This window comes from Morchella importuna, assembly GCF_003444635.1.
Source record: "Morchella importuna strain M04M26 chromosome Unknown Morimp01GS025, whole genome shotgun sequence".
NCBI classification, from domain to species: Eukaryota; Fungi; Ascomycota; class Pezizomycetes; order Pezizales; family Morchellaceae; genus Morchella; species Morchella importuna.
In genome coordinates this window covers 515,890-538,580 of record NW_025763422.1, presented here as the reverse complement: position 1 = coordinate 538,580, position 22,691 = coordinate 515,890, and the positions used below count along the sequence as shown (strand labels likewise).

The 22,691-nt window shown below is 48.2% G+C and overlaps 4 protein-coding genes across 4 annotated transcripts; 1 reads left to right on the top strand and 3 right to left on the bottom strand.

The window, feature by feature from the left end:
* Window positions 1–3,522: 3,522 nt before the first annotated feature.
* LAJ45_07739 (uncharacterized protein) lies at window positions 3,523–4,348 on the bottom strand (the record flags this gene model as incomplete). The annotated part of the gene is made up of 2 exons (XM_046117294.1): window positions 3,523–3,697; window positions 3,837–4,348. 2 exons carry the CDS (start codon window positions 4,346–4,348, stop codon window positions 3,523–3,525), a joined length of 687 nt encoding a protein of 228 aa, XP_045969590.1.
* Window positions 4,349–12,775: 8,427 nt separating this feature from the next.
* LAJ45_07738 (uncharacterized protein) lies at window positions 12,776–14,119 on the bottom strand (the record flags this gene model as incomplete). The annotated part of the gene is made up of 8 exons (XM_046117293.1): window positions 12,776–12,959; window positions 13,022–13,050; window positions 13,108–13,145; window positions 13,204–13,360; window positions 13,403–13,563; window positions 13,613–13,658; window positions 13,730–13,742; window positions 14,094–14,119. 8 exons carry the CDS (start codon window positions 14,117–14,119, stop codon window positions 12,776–12,778), a joined length of 654 nt encoding a protein of 217 aa, XP_045969589.1.
* A 52-nt stretch (window positions 14,120–14,171) lies between these two features.
* Window positions 14,172–15,123, top strand: LAJ45_07737 (uncharacterized protein; the record flags this gene model as incomplete). The annotated part of the gene is made up of 6 exons (XM_046117292.1): window positions 14,172–14,194; window positions 14,518–14,540; window positions 14,617–14,695; window positions 14,760–14,816; window positions 14,993–15,035; window positions 15,094–15,123. 6 exons carry the CDS (start codon window positions 14,172–14,174, stop codon window positions 15,121–15,123), a joined length of 255 nt encoding a protein of 84 aa, XP_045969588.1.
* A 2,048-nt stretch (window positions 15,124–17,171) lies between these two features.
* Window positions 17,172–19,117, bottom strand: LAJ45_07736 (uncharacterized protein; the record flags this gene model as incomplete). Its single annotated transcript, XM_046117291.1, has 9 exons — window positions 17,172–17,340; window positions 17,439–17,599; window positions 17,656–17,920; window positions 17,985–18,078; window positions 18,254–18,331; window positions 18,387–18,837; window positions 18,893–18,925; window positions 18,981–18,985; window positions 19,054–19,117. The coding sequence occupies 9 exons, from the start codon at window positions 19,115–19,117 to the stop codon at window positions 17,172–17,174; spliced, it is 1,320 nt and encodes a 439-aa protein (XP_045969587.1).
* Window positions 19,118–22,691: the final 3,574 nt, after the last annotated feature.

Here is a 22,691-nt window from a genome sequence, read left to right as displayed (position 1 = left end):
TGTCGCTAATGCTTTCTCGATAGAATACGTTACCGGAGGGGTCCACTGTCGTACCAATTATCTGCGGGTCGGATGGCACACATCTGACAAACTTTAGCGGGGACAAGAAAGCCTGGCCAATCTATCTTACCATCGGGAACATCAAGTCGTCGGTGCGCAACAAGCCCACAGGGCATTCATTCATTCTCCTAGGGCTTCTACCTGTGCCACCGAAGCTCGGGAAGAATACAACACTCGCTAACTCCGTTTTACGACGTCAGAGTCAAATGGCGCTGCACCCCGCTCTTGGGGAGATCTTTCAAAGCATTCACGAGTGCTCTCAGGAGGGCGAGTTAATCAAATGCGCCGATGGCTACGAACGACTATGCTTTCCGGTGCTCTCGGGCTGGATCGCTGACCAACCCGAGCATTCAAACTTGCAAAACATTAGCCATAGTGCTTGCCCAAGATGCGAGGTGGAGTTTCACAATCTTGGGAGCACTCGTTGAAGCTCTATGCGCAGTCACGAGGACTACAGGGAGAGAGTACAGCTATTTAGCGAGAATCTGGGCAACCTGGAACCGGTAGAATACCTTGTGGCGAGATCAGTCAAAACACTCTTCAATGCTTTCTGGGGTACGCCGAGGGTTAATCCGTACGATCTCAATAAACCGGACATATTGCACAATATCTACCTGGGGATGTTGAAGCACATGATGGAGTGGATTAAGGGCTTCTTGAAGAAGCATAACCGATTGAAGGAGTTTGAGAGCGCTTGGGCTTTGATTGCGCCTTACCCTGGGCTGGAAGTACCAAACAAAGCATATCGTTCTACCACCCAATGGCAAGGGAAAGAGATGCGCAATCTGGGGCGGGTCGTTCTGGGAGCACTCGCGGCTGCTCTGAGAAACCCGGGAGTGGCTGCCAGGAGCGACTTCGCAAAAGCATTGAAATGTGTTCGAAGCCTAATAGACATCCACTTAATGGTGCAATATGGGAGTCATACAATGCACACACTGAACTATATGGAGAACTAGATCGAGGATTTCCATAAACACAAGGATATCTTTTTAGAATTCAGGGCGTACAAGAAGACGTTAAAAGATGCGAGAGATCGAACGAAAGCAGTAACTAGCTCCCAGAGCACCCAAGCAACGCTCCCAGAGCACCCAACGAGGCTTGAAGGAGATCCGGGAGTTCCGGGAAAGATCGCACTTCAACTTCATCAAATTGCACGTCTTAATGCACTACCGGGAGCACGTTGAGCGATTTGGGAGCATTCCTCAATACTTCACGGACGTCAGCGAACTTGGCCATGTACGGCAGGTAAAAGAAGCTTACAGAGCGTCTAACAAAATTGATGCTGCGACGCAGATACTGGACTATGGAGGGAGGCGATTGGCGTTAGAGATCCGAATTCTAAATCTGAAAGATATCGTCGGAGGTCCTGAGAGCACTGACGACATCCTCTGGAGCCATCGGGATAACCTCAAGGAGTTGCTCGACATTTTCAAAATCGAGGACCGCAGGAAAACGCCGAATGAACGCTCAATAGTAGAAAGCGGACTGCCCCTGAAGCGTCTTTGCAATCCCTCCTCGAAATCGGAAAGACTTTTCAACGTGGCAGATGGACTTCAATTGAGCCATATCACGCTGTATCGCCTGATAAAGGAGTATGCCGAGGATGCGGGATGCTCTCAGAGCTTTGCCGGAAGCTCTGAGAGCATTTTGGAGCGTCGGGTAGAGGTTTTCACATGCTTGCAGGTTCCGATACCAATATTCCAAAGACCTGACGTATACGAGGTTCACAACATCAGGTGTACAGGAACATTATCTTTTAGGAAGGGGAAAATAAGAAACGATTGGGCATGGGTATCGGTAGGTTCCTCAGAGCAGTGGGGAGTGTTTCGGGGACGCTTACCAGGACGAGGCTTTGTTCAAGGTACGGGATAGCACAGGGCGCGCACATAGACTATGTGTAGTTGAGCTGCTTGAGGCGAAGGATCGTGGTATCCCTGATAGCTCACGTGGGCTGCTGAAAGTCTGTAGGAGGAGGAGGAAGAGGATGTGGGTGGTGAATATTCGGAGTATATTAGGAATGGCCCATTTGTTCGAGGTGGATTCTGGCAATTGGCTGGTAAATACTAGGATAGATTTGCGTACGTGGAATGAATTTAGTTGAATGCTGTAAAGCATTCCCGAGTGCTATGCAGTGATATGAGAGGATTACCGAGTGCTAACTAGTGACGTGAGAGGATTACCGAGTGCTATCCAGTGATATGAGAGAAATACCGGGTGCTATTCAGTGAATGCTCTGAGGGCAGTGGCGAGTGCTCTACGAGTGGAATGTTAGACCCAATAGGACCATCTAATTCAAATAGGTGTCGTTCTGCTAAGCATGCGGATTGGAAGAGGGAGGTAAGTTTCGGCCGCTCAGTATCTGAGTCTGGCTATCCTGCAAGCTCGCCCCAGGAGGACGCGGTAGGCAGGCATTGGTCTTCCGACCAGTAAGGTCATCCTGCATCTTTTTCCAGTCCATGTTGCCACTTAGGCATGGACATTGAGCTTTTCAGACGAGCCGTACCATGGCCTCAACCTCAAGGCTTATGCCTTTCACGAATCAACAGATACATACACGTTCATCAAAGGTTTGGTAGCCATCCCCAGTATACACGACAGTGCTCGTATCAGTATTCCGCGACTGACCGTTCAGCGGCGTGACGAATACCCACGTGAGATATTGTTTGAGAGACTGGCGATGCCTACCTTGCCTTTGAAGAAAGCGTATCGATCCATATGGGTCTAAGTAGGGGATGTCCCACCTTGAATAGTATTATCAAAGATGTTTTGGTAGCTCTACGAGCATTGGTCAATGCTCTCCAGACGTGGGCTCAGCAGCGCCTGGAAAACCATGTTGATGAAGACTGTCTTGGGTTAAGCGATATGCTCCGGCGGTGTCTGGCGAGCAGCTCGGTGAGAATGCCCTCCTGGCGCAGATAGCCCTGATGAGTGCTGTCAGGGCGCTGGCGCTGTCTCCTGGCGACCCCCGACACGTCCGTGATTCGTTGCCAGTCACTGGGCAGAGACTCATTCGTTGATCGTTATCCAGACGCAGGAGGCATACCCCAGGCATGTCATGGCGGGGAGAGCATTGCCGGGTGCTCTTAGGACATGCACCACATTGCCTGGACGTTCCTGACGCGTGAGGGTGCGCAATGCGCCTAGAGAAGATCGCGGAGAGAGCATTGCTGGGTGCTCTGGAGATGTAGGTGATATCGCTAGGATCACTCTGTAGACAGCAGCATTAGCGAGCGTAAAAAAAAAGCTCATTAGGAGAACTATTCGGTACTGCTTGGAGCGAGTGCTCTGTTTGGAGCGAGTGCTCTGCTTGGTCGAGTGCTCTGCTAGCAGCGAGTGCTCTGGCAGAGGGCTCTGCTTGTGGCAAGTGCTCTGCATGAAGCGAGTGCTCTGCTTGGAGCGAGTCTCTGGTGGAGTATATACATGATTATGTGCCCTGGTGCTGCCAGAGAGGGAAAATAGTGTTCAGGAGGCGTCGGGCGAGGGAATGTATCGTCTGGCACGAGCATTATGCTCTGGTGATGCCTGGCGCGGGAGCTCTACCCTGGCGACGCCTGGCAAGAGCACCCTACCCTGGCGACACCTGGCGTTCTTGACACCCAAGCCGTAGGCTTTGCGCCCTGAGGAATCCCATTGTTTGCTGATGTAGAGCCCTTAAAGATTATTGAGTTATTAGCGATAAATCTTTGGGAATAATCTAAACCTGATTTCTATCTTGCACGGCCAAATCTTTCTATCGGATTCTAGCGATACGTGGAAAGACTGTCCCCGTTACATACGGTTGGTTCCGTTTCTTGCACCAGGTGCATTCCTTGCCGTTTGGTGTGGGGGTATTTCTGGTGTGAAGTACCCTGTTGTTGCCGGTGAGAGGGGTTTCCTCTTGTATGTTTTGTAGCCGTTGGCGTACATCTTCGTAGGTAACATCCTGTTTGATATGGATGTTATCGATGAAGTTGCCCATCGACTTCAGCAGTGAGGTTAGTAGGAATGCTGCCATCGCTTCGTCGGAATTGGTGAGGGGTAGTAGGGCCTGAGCGAATTTGTGGTCCCCGCTCTGACACCTGGTCTTGAGAGTTTTCCAGTTCGTATTGAATGTCTCAAGATGTTCGGTTGGGTTACCGTTATCTTGCATCTTTGTGTCTAGAGCACGACTGAGGAGGGTGATCGTCGTATTTGGTGATACGTGATCGTAGAGGTTTTTGAGCGCCTTCCATGCGTGGTAAGCATTTTCGGTGGAGACGACTGTTGGTTGTTTGTCTTCGGCTACAGCTCCGATGAGAAGACTATGCATTTGTTTTCAGGCTCTTTTGAGTTTGATCTTGATGAGGTCTGTGTCATCTTCTGTGGGGTTTTCGATGCTCAACGCTTCCCACCAGTCTGCTGGATCGAATGTAATCCTCCAGGTAGATGCTCAAGTTTGGTAGTTGGATTGTCCCTTTAATTTTGGGAGTCCATCAAACTTGATGCGAATGTTACTGGAGCTCGATTTGTTTGAGGATATAACCTCCACAGCTTTGGATGATTCACCAACGTCAGACATGATATTGTATGAAGTGTAATTGAGTTAACCGACGTGGTGAATGTTGTGCGGGTTTTATTTGGTAAAACCCGGGCTCATAACCTGAAGTTTGGAGTGTGGGAGGAAATGACTTGAGCGTGATTTGAGCACATGACCTTCAGGGAGGATGTATTTTGTAGTGCGAAGAAGATACTACTACGCCGCTAAAGTTCCAGCAACTATATGGATGTTTGAGTGCTCTATATATACAGATATTATATATACAGATATTCTGATACCACGTGATCTCCCAATTACATAATCCCTGACATTAAACCTTGTCTGAATCCCCTGTTCCTTCTATGAGTCATCCCTTATATATGAGTAATTCCATACATAACCGATGTCGCAATGCCCTATTTCTACACTTCTAACAATAACTCTCACAATGTAACCAGGCCCTGTGTGTAGTCATATACCAAACAGTTGAAATGGCTCCGTTACAATAGATTACCCTGGAACTAATACTTACTACCTAGGGTGCCGGGCGAGTATAGGCGCTAGGCAATACCAAGCCAAAACAAAGCCCAAGCCTTTTCATGTATAGAGTTCCAGGAAGAACTAAAACCTACCTGATTAATGCGACGGTCGAGCTGAGGATAAATGAAACCTATCTGCCAAGATGCTGGCCGAACGGATATTGAGACATGAGAGTGAACACAAAACCTATCTTAATATTTTTTTGGTAAAGATAATTAAGTAGTAATTGGGGAATAGAAGGAAAGTCTTCCCAGAAGGGAGCCGGTTGAGCAGGAAGAGTAGATATGAGAGTAGAAATTGAAGCCTGCATTTTAGGGTGCCGGCCGCGGTCGAGCACATCTTTTAAGGATTAGTGGCGAAAAGAGCGCCTACCTTATTAAGGTACTGGTCGATCAGATATATTCAGCCACCCGAGATCAGGAAAGGGAGGTCTACTCTAAAAGAGCACCTGCGGTCGAGCTGATATTTTAAGAAAGATTTCGTAGGAAGGGGAGACAGCCCTAGAAGGGCACCGGCCAAGTTGATAGATTAAGAGGGTCTGAGGAGAACGTGAAGCCGACTCCCGAAGATGCCGGTCGAGTGAATAATGGAAATTCAGATATTCCAAGAGACATAAAGTGAAGCCCACCCAGGAGAGCGCCGGTCGATCTGAGAATTATAGAAAGGGAGGCCTAGCTGTGAGGCTGCCAGTCGCGCCAGTATAGCAATCTAGACCTAAATGTCAGCAAATCCTGAATAATAGATCGGAACACTTACCATCGCCCGGCACCGAAGGCGACCCACCTAGAAAGACACTGCTAAACCACCGAAAACCAACCAACCGATCCACCGCCGGCACCGGGACCCGGCCAGGGAGACCGCCGACCGCCCCTCCACGATCCCCGGCAACCACTCTCCCCGATTAAACCCACAGACCCCCACATAGTCTTCGGCGCCCGGCCGCCTACCACTTCTACAGAATAAGCAGGAAACTATGGGTTGATATTAAATGGAGTTTGTTTAGTCCCTCAATTCACATTAACAGGTCGGATTGGGTCGATCGAGATTGCTCCGTTGCACCTGGGTATACCCACCGAGGTGCCAAGTCTTTGGTCAATACTGTTTTGCATTTAGAAGATAGGACGATAATTCTTGGTGAAACCATCTATTGCTCCCAGAGCTAATGATTGTCGATAGAATCGAGTGATATATTATCTCTCCGCGATGAGTTTGCCGCAGACAAGCTATATGTAGGAGCACATGTAGTTAAAGACTTCGAACATCAAATCAATGGGGTGAAGTAACACCACTGATAATTGAGTGATGCCTGATGATTAATTCCCGCTCACCACTTTAGCAGGGTACGGGTAGGAGATATATGTGGGGACCGCGTGCCTTGAGTAGTTGTATTACCAATAAATTTAATTCGTTGAAGATCATATTATAACGCGATGGAATGAGCTTCGACCCCCTGACTAGTACAGCGGTGGGTAATAAGTCATCGGACGACCTAGCCACAATTTTGCCTGCAAACGCGTATTTTGGTGGCGTTCCGTCTGATGACTTATTACCCACCGCTGTACAAGTTCGTCTTCTGGTTAAACTCTTTCTCAATGAGAAGACGGCTTAACATTTCAGGTCTGGCAACGTTATATCCCACTTGGGAGCTCACAAAACCCTTCCGTCAAGTGTCGTACCACCATCTAGAGCAGCTTTGGCTCCGTTACAGGCTTCTGCGACTCTTTGGACACGACCTTGCGTGCTTAATCATGGAATATCACTCGGGTCATTGATACTCTCCACGTGCGCTGGCAGCGCAAAATGGGCCTGATTGGGAAGTTTAAATTAATTTCCCTAACATGTACGAAACCCTCTAACGACCGAAAGCGTAGTTAATCTGACAAATTTCGAAACCGGGAAGCGAGTGAGATTCGATGATCAATCTCAGCCCCCGTATTATATAAGATGTGGACCGGAGATAAACGCCGTGCGACGTCTCAATCAGTAGTATCAGCAATACATTCATTCGTCTATCATTTGAGCTCGGGGAGGAGAGCATTTCGACCATTCTAATCACAAGCCCACCCCGCCGGGCACGAACCCGGCCAAGCCTGGTAATCCTAGTCACTTTATACACCCCGTCATCCATCCCGTAAACGTCCAAATCCTGTATCATCACTGAAAGCAGTTTTCCACTATCAGCGGTGCCTGTGCCTTTTTCGAATCTTCTTGAATACCAGCCCGAGAATCCCCTGTCAGCACACTGTAGCGACTGTGGGTGCGTAGTCATGAAACATCACTCGCTTCTTATTAATACACCCTACGCTAGCAGCGTTGCGCCGGCTTGGTTGGGAGGCTCCGGGTTGGTCGCCCAAGAATATATACCAGGGGCAACAACGAACGAAAGATTTCAAGTACATTCGTAGCCGGGAAGCGAGTGATATTCAATGTCCCTGCTCTGCCCTGAGGGCGTATCTGCCGTGGCGTCGCATCCAGCCGCAGCAGCTACGCCCTACTGGAAGGTGCAAGTGGAGAAATACACATTTATTGAGAATAGAAGAAGAAGGCGAATTTCACTCTACTCCAATATAGATTTGGAGATTTCTACGATAGAAAACCCACCCCGGCAGTGTTCCCATCACTCGTAACAAGCCTCGTTCAAAGAAGGCATCAGATCTTAACTCTCACCTACATTCCTCCACTTCCGCGGTGATTCTTCAGCGACCTATATTCCAGTGTGACCGCGACCACATCCCTTGGACCAACCTAGTGTTGTCAACGAGACGAATTAACTCAAGTCCTCAACTTGAGCCCAAAGCTCGAGCAGCCACGAGCAGCTACCCTCACGAGTCGTGTTGGTTCGAGCTTTTCCTGGTGCTCGACTCGAAAAGCTAGAGCCTTTTCGGTGTTATCTCTGAATATCCCTGCCTGAAATCCATAATAGATATGCCAATATTATCCTTCCGCCATTTTATTTATAAACTCTCGAAGCAGTGAACCCTAATCTTGACAACATAAGTTTGAATAGAGAGAGCTATAATGACTTCTGGAACTCCTATCTGGGGCCACTGAAAAGGCGAGCTCAGCTCGAGCTACTCGAGCTTTTACAAGTCGAGACAAGTCTTGCAGGGGCTATCACGAGTCAGGTCAAGCCTTTCCTTCTGCTCATCGATCACACTAAACCAACCCAAACAAGCTCTACTTGAAGTCTGACTACGTGTACTAGCTGTATATGTATATCGATCTAGTATTAAGGTATGGAGGGTACCGTAAGCTCTCTTAACCCATATCTTTACTACCAGCAATGCACTAATCATGCATGCGAAACGGTGGACACTGCCACGCACGCCGACCAGCCCCTATCCAACCCCGGGGGTCTGCGCAGGACACCGAAATCCCCGCGACCAGCCGCCGCCGAGCAGACTAGAGCTGTAATACCTCGAGGCTCATTATCGATCACTGCACACTAAACCATCACGCTTCTATCGAGGGTTGCAGCGCATGCATTTCACCACTTCAACTTCATGCAGTGCGGATATCGCTGCAAGTATCGGTATTACTTCTCTGGAGGAAATGAAGCGTCATAATTGGGACATTTGTCTACTCAAGGTGTAAAAACCTTACCCCCTACCGCCGGCCCCATTGAACTACGTCAGTAGACTAATAGTAATCAGAGCGTGAACTTCGAAATATCTGCCCCCTCCCGCACCCAGCCAACCTGGTCACCACTGCGACCTCCCGCCTGTCCAACCACAAGGGTGCTCGGTACGGACCGGTGGACTTGGGATTATAAACAGTGGCGAGTGTCCATGTGGCAAACACAGCAAAAAAGGTACTTCTGTTTTTGCGGGCGGGGCTCTATCCAGACAGATGGACTGATGGACAGCCAGGAGGGGGGGGAATCATACCCCCTCCTTACCATAATTAATCGGTGTATCGTATAAAGTACAGCAATTTGACCGTGCTTCCCAAACGCTATTCCACCGCGACCCCTACAGTCACTCCTTTTCCTCCACTCGCCCACGCTCGTTAGTTAAGATTCACTCGCTACACTCGTGGCTGCCGGCCGCGCTCTAAATGAGTGAATACTCTGAATGAAACTCCTTTTATTGAATCTATTCCCGTTGAATCGATCGTTCTGAGTAAACTCCGATTCTGTTATTCTTAAGAATAGAGGCTTTTAGTCGGTTGCGCAAAAATCATTTTTCGTCCAGGCAAAGCGGGTTCTAGGACATATAAGGCAAAAAAGGACGACAATGTATATGCAGGATCAGGGCGGATCCGGTATGTGAGGGGTGTGGAGCGGGGGAAATCCTAAGTTCACAACCTTTTCCATTCTTAACAACAAGTATACGATCCTTTCTAATTACAAGTATAGATGATGGAACAAAACTTCTCAAGAGCGCAGAGTAACCTTCAGCAGCAGATGTTGTCTGGGAGACCTGTATCCTTTATCCCTCTGTCAGAAGGGGCTTGGGCCCGGGCCCAGGCAAATCATCGCATATTCCATCCAGTCTCATCTACAGCTAGTTTTTCATCTCCAGCTAGCAGTCAAAGGCTTCCAGATCTTCCTTCATCTCCAGTACCTCCAGCTCAATCAAGACCCACTCGCTCTCAGATTCCATCAATTGGTTTCATGACCTTCCGACATTTTGCCGAGCCAAACGACGAGATATATGCGGAACGGTTTGGTGAAGGGCCTGTAGACTTGTTAGAATCAGCGGGTTCATCTTTGGGACAGTTGAAGGCGATGGTAAGGGAGGTATAGAAGCATAAATCTTACGCTGTTCCTAATAAGTAGAAGAGCGCTGCCTGGCAAGAGGTGCTGTAGCTATTGCAGAAAGATGGATATTACCAGTCCGTTGTTTTAGTGAAGTGGGGAGTGGTGGGAAAGGACTTGCGTTACTTGATTTAGTTCAAGGAGCAGTTGAGCGATGCTGAGGTGGAAAAACTATTTGGCGAGCGTGCGAAGAAAAAGCCTAGAACAAAGCCGCGCCGCTTTCCCTTTACGGCCGAATAGGTATGCTATATCATAACGATCTACTCTTCGCGCTGAATTCAACCGTCATGTCCTAACTCGGTAAAATCTTATAGTTAGCAGATGGTTTAGCATCAGGGTTGGGGTGTATCGCCCATGATTTGGAGAAGGTTACCAGTGATAAAGAGAACAGGTCGCTGGAGAAGAAAAGAGAGGAAGACGAGCAACAACAAAGTGCAGCGCTATTACGCCGAGCAGCTAGTAAAGGCTTGATTGATGTTGAATCACTCGATCCTGCAAATGTTATTGATACCGAAGAACCAAGATCTGTCAGTCCACAAAAGCGGAGGATGCACTCTTCCTCGCTGCGGCCCTCAAAAATCCGGCGCCAAGAGAATGGAGAGGTGGAGTTTATGGCAGACTCTTCAAGCTCCGGTAATTTGAGCGTACATTTTCTTACTGCGGGCACAGATGGTATTGGTAGCGACTCTCATAGTATTGGACAACAGACTCAGCTACCCGCTACTCATCTTTCCCCCCTTTATACACAACTCTCTCGTGCTCAGACCGGGGCAGAAGAAGAACAATGAAACCGTATGAATCAAGCTGTCAGTAACTTAATTGAGAAGGGGAAAATGACGGAACAGAGGATGTTCTGTCCCATTCGCCGGCGCTACCCATTTATCGGAGATTTTACTATAACGTGCCCACAGAACAAAACAAGAACAGTGACAGCGGTTAACAAATTGTCTATCTGGCAAAGCGTCAGCACCACTATATGCTCGCGTAGTCTTGAAGCCGAGTTCTTGACCGGCAGAGGGAATAAGGAAAGAATTTATACTTAAGCTCTGGTAGTACTTTATACCCATATCGTTTCTTAATCCAAGCCGTCTTCTCGATCTCCTTTGTTAATTCCTTCCGGTACCAATTACCTCTTTTTGATGCTAATCAGCTCCTATCAGACATGTTCTCTCTGGGGCCTTTATTCCGCCATCTCAGTGTTTATTCCATCGGGTCCGGTGGTATCGGTTCCACAACTAAACAAAAGTCCAATGAATGGGATACCCATCCAGCGGACATCCGGAATATCCAGAGTGTCCTTCAGGCGTGATAACCAATCGATGGACGTCCGATGAATGGGTAGTATCCACGAATTGAATAGAACAAGGATAGAACGGATAGAGAGTTATTTGAAGGAACTCGTTGATATTTCTGCTGATATTAGAAGTCTTTTCCAACGTATAGCGGTGGGTATTAAGTTATCGGACGGCCTAGCCACAATGTTGCCTGCAAATGCGTATTTTGGTGGCGTTCTGTCTGATCACTTATTACCCACCGCTGTACAAGACATGTTTCTGCAATTGATTATCTTGCTGTGGATTCTATTGTACAGGTTGAAGCAACACCACCCCCGTGATACCTTTCTTATATACGATTATGTAGATTTCTTTTTAAATAGTATTTTAAAGTGGGAGGCGAACAGTTAAAATACTTAGTAGTACCAGACCCGTACAGACATATGTACATATTGGTTAGCAAAACTGCTACTCGATATTGTGACTCAATTGGGGAACTAAATAATCTTTGTGTAAGTTTAAAGTCCAAAGACGTCCATAATTTAATACGCCTGCAAATCCCCACTCCACGGCCTCCCTACATGATGACATACATTCATTGAATATTCTCTGCTCTCTGTACAATTCAGCAGCCAGGTGTGAGTACGGGCATAAAAGGACTGATGACAATCGGTATGCAGGATCGCCATACATATAGTGACCATCTGCATACCTATGGCAACGCTCGAGTACACCACTGTCGTGTAAAAGAGCATTATCGTTTCTACGATCTTCTCAAGGACCATGTAGCTGGTATATCAACCCATCTGGGCATTTAACTGCCGAGTATTTCAACGCATGCATATGTTTATACCCGTTATAGCAGTCTCTTTGCCACCTGGACGGACTACATATTTGACGAATAGTGCAATCAATAAATCCCCAGCATTTATCCAACGGTGCGCCCTTGCTGTGGACTTTGCGAGCAAACTCAGCTAGGCGATCTGGTCCCAAGTGTCCTGACTCGAAATCCCGTAGCAGAAAATCCCAATTGGTATCAAGAATCAAATTTGTGTACTGCGAGATCGAGGTATAGTGATATCCGAACATGAACTCTAAGGTTCCCAAGCGGGTTGCCCAGGCCGGACGGGCGCAAAGTAGAAAGAGGCCTTCCTCTCTGGTGAAAGGTACACCTGAAGGAGTCTGGAAACAGGCCGGAATTTCAAGCAGTGCCGCAATCTGAAAATCAAATTTAATCTCAATTTCGCCCTTTAGATATGACAGTCATACCTGTACCAAATCCCCAGAGCTGAACCTTGTGAAGTGGCGGAAATCATCATCGCTTAGGGTGAAGTAGTCAATTCTTGACATACGGGTATGATAGAAAACAAACTGCTCATTGAGATAAAGAAAGACTACATGTCTCCGGGACTTTTTTTAAAATTTTCTCGGGTTTTCTCACCTATTTGTTTGATGATCTTGAGGGCAGAGGAACTCATTCTTCACGATGGTATGGGATCAACGGGCCATGGAACAACTGTCATTTTGATATTCTTTTCTTCTGCAACTAACTAAATATGTACTAGAATCATTGACTGCATTACAGGTTGCAGGCTCGGCGCATTCTCGGCGCAGCGTTGCAAAAATGAGGATGAGAACAGGGTACGACTAAAAGCCTCTAATACCCGATTTATACAAATGGTATACAAAAAAACGAGGGGCGAGCTCATTCCTATGTAAACCTGAACAAGAACAAACTTTTATTTCCATCACGCTTTTCCTGCACTCTTCGCTGCGACTGCTTTCCCAGCGTCCACGTCCTTCAAATCGCCATTCTCCATCCGGATTATGGCTTTGGCAACTGCTCTATCAACAGCTATATCAATAGTTACAAGAACTTCAGCCTTTACTTACGCATCGTAGTAAAAAACCTTAAGCATCATCTAGAGATATGTCAGCGAAAGAAGCCAGTAACTTGAAGGACCGGTGCAATAACGTACTCCTCCCAAGCCAAGACCGATTGTCCCCATACCGAACCCTACCTTTAACTGTTATAGAAAGAACTCCTTACTTTCCAGACGCAACCTTCGTGATACCCTTTACTGCGCTGCAGTCCTTATAGTCGGAAATAACACACTTCTCGATATCCCTCGCCCATTTGTTCTTCATGCCTTGGTTTCCAGTGAAGCTTACGTATGCACTTCCTAAGGCGATTGCTTGAGTATGCTTGATTTCCGTGTCGAGTACATCAACCTTCTTGTCGAGTACATCAACCTTCTTGTCGAGTACATCAACCTTCTTGTCGACTACACCAATCATTGTGCCGAGATTAGCTTCGATAGTGGTGACTTGATGATTTCGTCCACGGTGACTATCCCATATGGTGACTAAACCCATGAGGAGGACTGTGCCAGGAGTGACGATGGCGGAGTTGGTTGCAGCCCAAATGGCAATACCTGGATCCATGCTTAGCTAAGATATTTCTTGACGGAGACTGTGTATTACGTTGGAAAGCCATTGAACTTAAATCTTTGAATGCTGGTGGTTCTCGCTGTCATTAAGTTAGTCTCTTAGTTCTTTCAAAGGTTTTGCTACTGCGTGCAAGCAACCGTAAGAACTCACTTTAAAACAAACACTTCGAGACCGAGATTACTGTTGTCGCTGATTGCTTGGTGTGTTTGTGGCTGTAGAAACGATGGAGCTGACGGTGGAGTTCGTTGAACAGAGTTGTTGTAACGGAGATGGAGAAAAAGACCCAAGCCCTTTTCTATTTAAGCGACCTCTTATCTAAGGCCGGGTAATAAATATACGATGTGTCGCATCCTCGGCGCGTTACCTTAAAGCACGTGTGCCGGGAACATTGCTTGGCGATGGCTTAATGTTAGCAAGTACCTGTCCAGACTTGTGCTAACTAGGCAAAAGAAGAAGTATCTTTTGGAAGGGCCCGTGACGAACCCGGAAGTCTCGAACTGAGTTGCTAACAGACAGTTTTAAACTGGTTAAAGTAAACATTGAGGTCTGGGGTGGGTTAGGGTAATTTTGGAGTGGACATCAGGGTTAGTTCATGGCCAAGTCAGGAAAGTTTTGGTGAAACTGTTTTAGCACACGGTCTAGTGGTCGCTTCAGACTTATCCCTTCGTTCGTTTTGACATAAACGCTATTGGGGGTGTTTGTTCCAGCGACTTTTATCTCGAGCACACCTAACCCACACTCCGCGAACCTCTTTAGGCTCGAAGTCACAGTTTGTGACCTCCTTTCCAACAGATCTTTCTACTCCTAGAGGGTATCTATCCCTTGTAGCAGTTAGGATTTTGAGTGTCAACTCGGCTATTCTATGTGAATCGCGGGCACGAACGAAGGGATATGTAGTCTTTTATTCAGTGATCTCGAACAGCAAGAAAGCGTTCTAGTTCTCAACAGCGCATCTACAGAGGTAGTAAGTCTATTCAATACCGTGGTTTCTCTATAGCTGGGCAGTTTATCGAAGGCTGACTGAATAGGTTAACCAGCAGAATCATCCTTAAGCAATAGCAGTTCTACACATAACGGAGGAACCGGTTCACACATTAAGATTCAAGATGAGCTTCAGTACGTACTTCCTGCTGTCTTCACTGTGACTACGACACGGTGATTAACTAGTCTGCTTTCCTAGCTCTTGTTCGCACACACTTCGGAGGCCTAATGAGTGCTGCTGCAACTATTGTTGTTGGTATGTACCTCGTTGCAGACAATCGTGCTTCTATCAACAAACTCGAAGAAAAAATCAACATACTCGATGAAGCTCTCCACTTAGAGATGAAAGTCACCGAAGGCGTTATCCTAGGAAGTGTACTCTATGGGCACACGTCTGATAAGCAAAACTCTATGCTCAAAAATATGATGTAGGTTGAACATTGTATCCGAGGTGGCGGCAATTACTGTTATGCAAGTAAGCAGATTAAGCTCCACTTTTTTTTTATCAGAGCTAACTCAGCTCCAACTGCCAGAAAAATAAGCTTGTACGAGTGCATAGGTAATGGCCAGTATCTTTCCTATGGGTCCTCGGCTATCGGTAGATACATTGCTTCGGTAATTGGCGTTTCCTTTTTTGTTTGGGCACATAAACTGTCTTTTGATTTGGCGTTGCTCGCTGGCACCCCCATGGCTCGGTCGGCGTTCGGTTCAAACGTTGTGTTTAGATTTACGTTTGTTTCTGTTTTTTGGTCTTTATTGAGAGTATGACTTTATTATGAGCGGGGTGCTATTTTGATCCTGAAAGCTCTCGTCCTTTTAATATGTGCTTGAAAAGGGCCTATATAAAATACAAAGAGTAAAATGACAGGGGTCCGTTTGGTTGCAACCCGGAATCATGACCCGTTTGGTTGCAACGGTTTGTGACTGCCACAATTATCCCGTTATCTCATTATCTCGTTAGAGGAGACCTTGGCTGCACGGCGAACACCGGTGTTGTTCCCGCGTGTGTGTGTGTGTGAAGTCATTTCATTTCTAGTTTCTAGGTACAGAATGGTCGCATGCAGTATAAACTATGGCGTAAAGAGACCTAACCCCGGGCTTTCTTGAATACGTCCCCATAAAGAAAACAAAACAAAACGCATTGAAAAATATACAAGGAAAGTAAAGCAATGCAGCGCAGGACAAAGGAAAAGTTTGTGGGCTGAGCCCGTGTGCCCAATGTGGGTCTTTCTTATGAGTCGTAGATTGCGGGGATCGGGCCCGTTAACGAGTATGAGGAGGATGTGGTGGGAATCGATGTGAGGGTCGACATGGTCGTTGAGCTTGTGGCGAGGGGTGAGGGGGGGGCGCTTCTGGGGAATCCGACTTTTGTGGTTGCTATGAAGGTGCCTAAAGCTATAGTGAGGTTCTGGCCATTCCAGATGTCATTTAGTGATGTGATGATCTGGAACAGGCCGTGTCTGTTTGGGGCGAGTGCCGGGCAGTGGAGGATGGCATGTTCTGGTGTTTCTTCTATTGCATTGCAGCGTTCGCATTTTGAGGGGAGGTGCGCAGCCATACAGGTTTTTTGGGCTCGAAGGTAGCTCTTTCCTGACCTGAACTGGTGGATGCGCGTTGCGATGAATTTGTGGAGGTCGTTGAAGGGTAGTGGGGTGGTGATGGGTGGCTGGGGGTAGTACTCAGGAGGTGGGTAGTAGTGCCGCCAGTTGGTGAGGAGTTGCATTTTTGCGTGGTGGTTCATTCGTATCGGGGCGATGCCTCCTGCTATCATGGGGAGAGAAGGGATGCGAGGAGTTCGATGGGTAGGTGGGCGACGACTTTTATGGCAGTCGAGTTCCATTTTTTGGGGGGGTTGGGAAGACCTTTGAGGAGTTGTGTATGTGAATAAGTTCTGTGGTTGGAGATGGTTGGGAAGGAGGGGCTCGTCCTACCCGTCACAGGGTTTCTGGGAAGGGATGCGTGAAGGATTCGTATCGTGTATTTGCATTTGAGGTAGTGGAGGTAGAGGTCAAGGGGGGGTGGGTCAGCCTCTGCCCACAAGACTTTGCAGTTGATGGCTCTGAAGCATCCTGTGGCCCACCGGGGTTGAGTTCCAGAAGGTTGTCATGGGTTTGAGGGCGGAGGTGGAGGTGAGGACGTTTGTGCCATAGGTGAGCATGAGTCTTATTGCTAGTGTGGCCGCCTTCTGGTAGTTGCGGGAGGAGAGGCATTTGCCTGCTGAGGAGAAGCGTTGCATAAGTCCGAAGGCTGACCTTGCCAAACCTAGCCTCATTAGGATGTGAATGTTGGGGTTGAATGAGGGGGAGAGCCAGAAGCCAACCCATCTGACTTGATGCCCGGGTTGAAACTCCTGTCCATCTAGGAAGATTGGGGTGGAGCAGATTGGGGATTTGTCTCTTGGTGTTCGTCAGTGCATCAGTTCTGTTTTCGCTACTGAGAAGGTGACATTTTGTGGAGTGGCCAAGGTTGTTAGCCTACTGTAGTGGTTCTGGAGGATGGTGATGTTTTGGTGATATGATGGGGAGCCGACTGTAATCGGTGTTGTTCCCGCACCCTATCAATATATATATGTGACAGACATCCCTACTGTTCCCACTGAACCTGCCCCCATTCAGCTACCCACTCCCTGCCTTCTCGTGTACCGAACATATAAGGCGGGCTTCTCCCACACCACGGCAAAGCCATTCTCACTCAACCACTCCTGGGCTGGATCGACTAGCTCCATATTGTACGCCCACAGCATCTTGGCCATGATGAGTCGTATCTCCAGCAGCACCAGCCTAACCAGTCCATCATGCATCTGTCAGCGATACCCGATTTCACTCAAATCTGGGTGATTTGGGCCCGGGGGGGGGGGGGGGGGCAGGGGGACACTCACGCTCTTCCAATACATACCCTCGATCCCAGCAGGAAAGGTTGACTGCCATTGTTCTTATCCGTACACTCCGGATCGATCCACCGCTCCGGCAAAAAGTCGTCGGGTCTATGAAAGTTATCCTCTGAGCGCCCGGCGGCGTAAAAGGACGACATGACCACTGTCTATCGATCCCCGTGTATTAGCTCCCTACGTAACTTCCAGAGGAGCGGATACTTACCCCCTTAGACACCCAACACTCATCTACCGTCTCACCAGGGCTGACACGCGGCGCTCCCAATCCCACGGGCGGGTACAGGCGCAGCCCCTCCTCGATCACGGCCTTCAAGTAAACCAGGTGCTCCGTTGCGCGACCATTAATGTCCTCGTAGCTGGAGAAGGCGCTGCGGATCTCGTCGGTGAGCTTCTTGTACGCGGCTGGGCCGCGCCCGAGGTACCAGGTGACACCGCAGAGGAAGCTGGCAGTTGTTTCGGAGCCTGCAACGCTGTAGATGGGGTGCGCGGTTAGTACGGTGCCTTTGGCTTGGGGAGGCAGGAGGAGGGGGGTACATGATGTTTCCGGCGTTCCCGCGTATCTCTTCCGTTGTGAATGAGTCGCCGGAGGTGTGCTGAGCAACAAGGACAGATAAGAGATCCTTTCTAGCTGTCTTACCCCGGAGGCGTCTCGGTGGATGGATGATGCATTAGAAAGCGCAGTATAAACAGACATGGCTGCAGGAAGTTACTGCGAGATCTTGTCCATGCAGTAGCCGAGGTGCTTTACTCTCGCCTCCTTGACGCTCTTTGGAAGCAGGTACGGGATCAGGTGCTGCAGCAACCTATTCTTCTTAAACGTCCAGATCCACGCCGTCGCGGCCAGCGCGCCAAACACGTTCTCAACCCAAAATGCGGCTTCCCTACATCGCACAATTAACCCACGTCTCTGTCACCCCTAGGATCAAGTATACTCACCATCATCTAGGCTCCCAAACGGCTCCCCAAATGCGAGGCCCCCAATAATATTAAACGCAACCCACGTGTACCAGCCCACCATATTCCCGCCCTCCGATCCCGTCGCGTACCTACCCACCTGTGACAAAAAGAGGTCGACATGGCCCTGCACGAGTGGCTCCTGCTCTCCTATGCTGCGGGCCGTGAAGCCGGGGGAGAGAAGACGGTGGATGCGGCGGTGGGTAGCAGGGTCGCGGGCGGACACGATGGAGGGGGCGGTTCCGTCATCGTAGAATGCAGACTTCAGGAAGGGCTTGCGTGTGCTGCTGGTGCCGTATATATCTTTCCAGGAGGATGCAGAGGCGTAGGAGAGCTCGTCGGGGCTGATGCGGACTACGGGGCCGTAGCGCTGGTGTAGGGCGTGTATGTGCGTGGGGTAGCGGCCGGTGAGCCAGGGGATGTCGATGTAGTGCTAGAGAGATTGGTGGGTTTTGAGCAAGATGGATATGTAAGGGAGAGGGGGTTACCTTGGTGAGAGCAGCTAGAAGTGGTCCGGGGTACTGCTTGTTTGGGTTGAGGAAGCGGTTATAGATGGCTTCAGTGACGAGATATCACGTCCCCTGTGAGAAGAGGGGGGAGGGGGAAGTCAGTGCTTGCGTGGAGGGAATGTGGAGAGGAGGGCACGTACCAGTAATGGTAGTGATATGAGAAGATTGAAGGTGGTGAGGTGGGGAGTGAGATCCTCCACACATGAAACTTGAGACCCCATCTCTTGGAATTGGAAGAATATCAAAAAAGAGGTAGTATGAGTTTTGTGAGTGACAGTATTCTGGGGGGTGCCCTTCGAGGGATTAGCGCTGGCAGAGTGGGTCTTTATACGCGGGAATTTCTACGCGGGGCTTCCGCTCAGTAGCAGACTCGTAGCGAGCGCTATCTACTAACGAGTAGAGGAAGTCTTCACTAAGTCATGTCTGCACGAGCGAGTCAGAGGAGCCTGGACCCGGGATCGCTGCATGGAGAACCCCAATAGGTATCGCAATCGCAACTGGACTTGCAACAGGAATGTGAGGTGATGTGAGGCGTCTGCTAGGGATTGTGTCAGTGAGGATATTATTCATCAGTGAAGTCCAGTGCATATGCGGGATACCCAGAGAGCTCGGCGCAGGTGAATCGACGGGAAAGACAGGTCCTTACTCTATCTGTGCTGAACTCGGACATATCGACACCTCCGAACGTGGCCCAGATACCAGCTATACCATTGGGGAGAGGTAGAACTCTATACACACATTACTCTGCATCTTCGTATCCTGAATCCCCGGTTGCTGGGTGTTCGGTGCGTCAATAGACGTTGAAGCGGAGAGTTCTTCTCTATGTGCAAGTTTCTTGTCGATCAGCTATACACATGCGGCAGGGAGCAACCCCGTTTGATTAATCTACTACTCGGCGGATGATTGAACAAGCTCTCCCCGCGTAGTTAGAGCGCCCCATGCAGGTGACGCCAGAATCCCAGGTTCGTCCGGATGTCAATGATTCCTGACACTGAAGTCTTAGGAAAGTGAAGCAGCTCAATGGCTGTCCCCCATGAAGTTGCGACTCTTTCTGCAACGTGTATGAACACCCCGTCTAAAGCAAATCCTGTAGGATGCTGAAAGATGCTTGAATAAATAGCATCGAGGGTGTAGACTAAGAATGAATAGCTATCCATATTGCCGTCAGCTTCGAGTCCAAATTTGGATTGTGATTTCCCGAAATAACCCTTTCCCGGAGAATCAATTGGACGAAGACATTGGGAATCATGGAAACCTCTTGAGTTTCGATAAATTTACCTTTGAGAATGAGTTTGGTGCTTGCCAAGCATTAAACGATCTGGAGTCTATTTAAATCTAGCCGACTTTTTCCTCAAATGTATGGAGCTTATCTCCGTTTTTGCAGCCCGTGAGCACGTCTCGAAGAGCGGGTATGTATGCTTGTCTCAGGCCATGTCCGATTCGGCCTTGCGTCGTCCTCACGAGGCAGACTCGATGGGAAAGTAGATAAAAGACGGATTCTCCTTTGATATTCTCTAGGCCTCATCTGAGCTTGCTGCGTGTCATTGCTGTGTGTGCACTCACACTCTTGTTTTCTATTAGGCAAATATGCACCGCTCTACCACTCATATTCATGACGCTTCCAAGCACAACTGCTATTACATGCCATACAAAAAAGCACCAAATCCACCTTTTTCTACACCATGCAATATTGGTCGTGTTCGGAAACGCTATGAAGCTAGGAGTAGTCAAAAGAACTCGAGCTCAGTTATCGTGTCCTGGATGTTCCAACCACTAATATTAGTCAAGAACTGAACACATTAATCGGAAGATTATTAGAGGGCCGAGATATTAAGTTCAGATATCACCACCTGCATGATCGTTCCGTGTTATAGTTATGGGTTCTCGGCTTTCATTGAAGCTCAGATCTCTCGGTCACCCGGATTATACACCCCCCGGAGATGTAGTGAAGAACGGGTCAACAACAGTAAAGGAAACCACGATGATGAAAACTCCGGCAATATATATAGCTCCACAAGACGGGCTTTTCGTTGAGTATTTGTTTTTAATCCTATCGGTTGGGAAAGTCGGACGTGATCGGATGTCAAAGGTCTCAGATTTGAGGCAGCCGCGGTAGTTTATTCTAAAGGCCTAGAGGACAAGACACTTACCTTCGAGCATTTTCTCTACTCCCGGCCCGGAGAGTCGTGTGAGCTGGATCGGTTCACTTCATGAAATTTGGAGCTGGGAAATGGCTTTGGTGTTTAGGTGTCGAAGTCCCAAACACGCTACCAGGTTCTCAATCTGCTTTTGGGAGAATGAGATGGTTCGAATCACTGCTAGATATCAGAATTTCGACTATTGGACAGAGTTTGGTGGTATCGAAGCAGTATTTCTAAATTGCTTCTGGAGGCCGGTAAAAGCATCGTCTGTGTCGAATAGTGATGGGCACAAGACAGGTTGCCTCGAGACTGAGTTTGAGATCTTTCAGCAAGACAAGATCACGATCACACTGGCTCCCATGAAACATGAACAAAAGAAGGAACTAGAAGCGGAGATGACTAGGCAGTTAACCCGTTGATAGGAGGGTAGCTGATGTTGCCAAGATGTGATATCATAGCACTCGTCGCTTGATTTTCGGTGTTTTTAATTCTTGACTGCACCTAGGTGGGATAGGATTGTCTCTGCCACGAAGGGATTTCGTAGGGATGGTTTCTGATATTTGGATCTGAAGAGGTATCGGCGGGATTGGGAGGTACTAGAATCTCACGCTTTAGGCGCGAAATAAATCCCATCGAATGGCCCACACCCTACACCCCGAACCCCTCTTCTGCGTGGTTCAACAAATCAGTATCTGTCCGTTCGGTACTTTGCAGAAATGTTTTACGCGGTTCTGGACGGACCCCTTCTGATCTTGCGTTGAGCAGCTTGGAGACGGAGGGGCCATCGTCTGTATCCCTGCGCAGTGCTTTTCCAGATCCCTTCCCCCGGGAGGGCGCTAGCCATAGCCCAAAGTGTGCTTTATACATTTATGACGCGTGTGTAGGCACAGCGCGATGTAATATATCATCGTACGGGGCGGTGTCTCAATGAGTTTCGACCCACCCGAACCATCACGGGTAGCAGCACAGCAACCAGAATTGATCCTTTGGAGAGCTGAATTTTTGTATAGTTGTTGAATAGTAGGTAAATAAAGATAATTTGACATTTAATATGTTGTGTACCAACCCCTTGCCTTTATAACAGCCTCAATTCTCCTAGGCATACTTTCAAACAGCGTACCAAATAAATTATCAGGTAATAGTTCCCAGCAATGAAGTAGAGCTTCCTCCATTAGGGACTTAATTACTTGGGGTGATATAGTATCATATACCAAATGAGCGTAGTGTCGATAGTAGAGCTTCTTGAAGTGTACCCAAACATGCTTAATCGAGTTTAAATGAGATGAATAGGCAGGCCACTCCTCAAGAACATCAACTCCATGCTTCTCCAATCATTGAGTAATAAAACTGGAGGTATGTAGCCTAGCATTATTATACATGAAGATCGGCCTAATACCCTTCTTATATGGCTCTACCAAAAAATCCAAGATATAGAGCTCAAGTATTCTAACACTGGCATACACTTCTGCATTTGTCCTCAGACTCCCCCATTCCCTCAATATAACTCCCTAAACTTGAAATTCTTTCAAACCCCTGTCAAAGCATGCCCATATAATTTTTGATATTCTTCCTGACTTTCTGCCACTTGTAACACATTCGGGAAGTCATTTTTCCTTTGCAGTTTTGAAAGTCAAAGA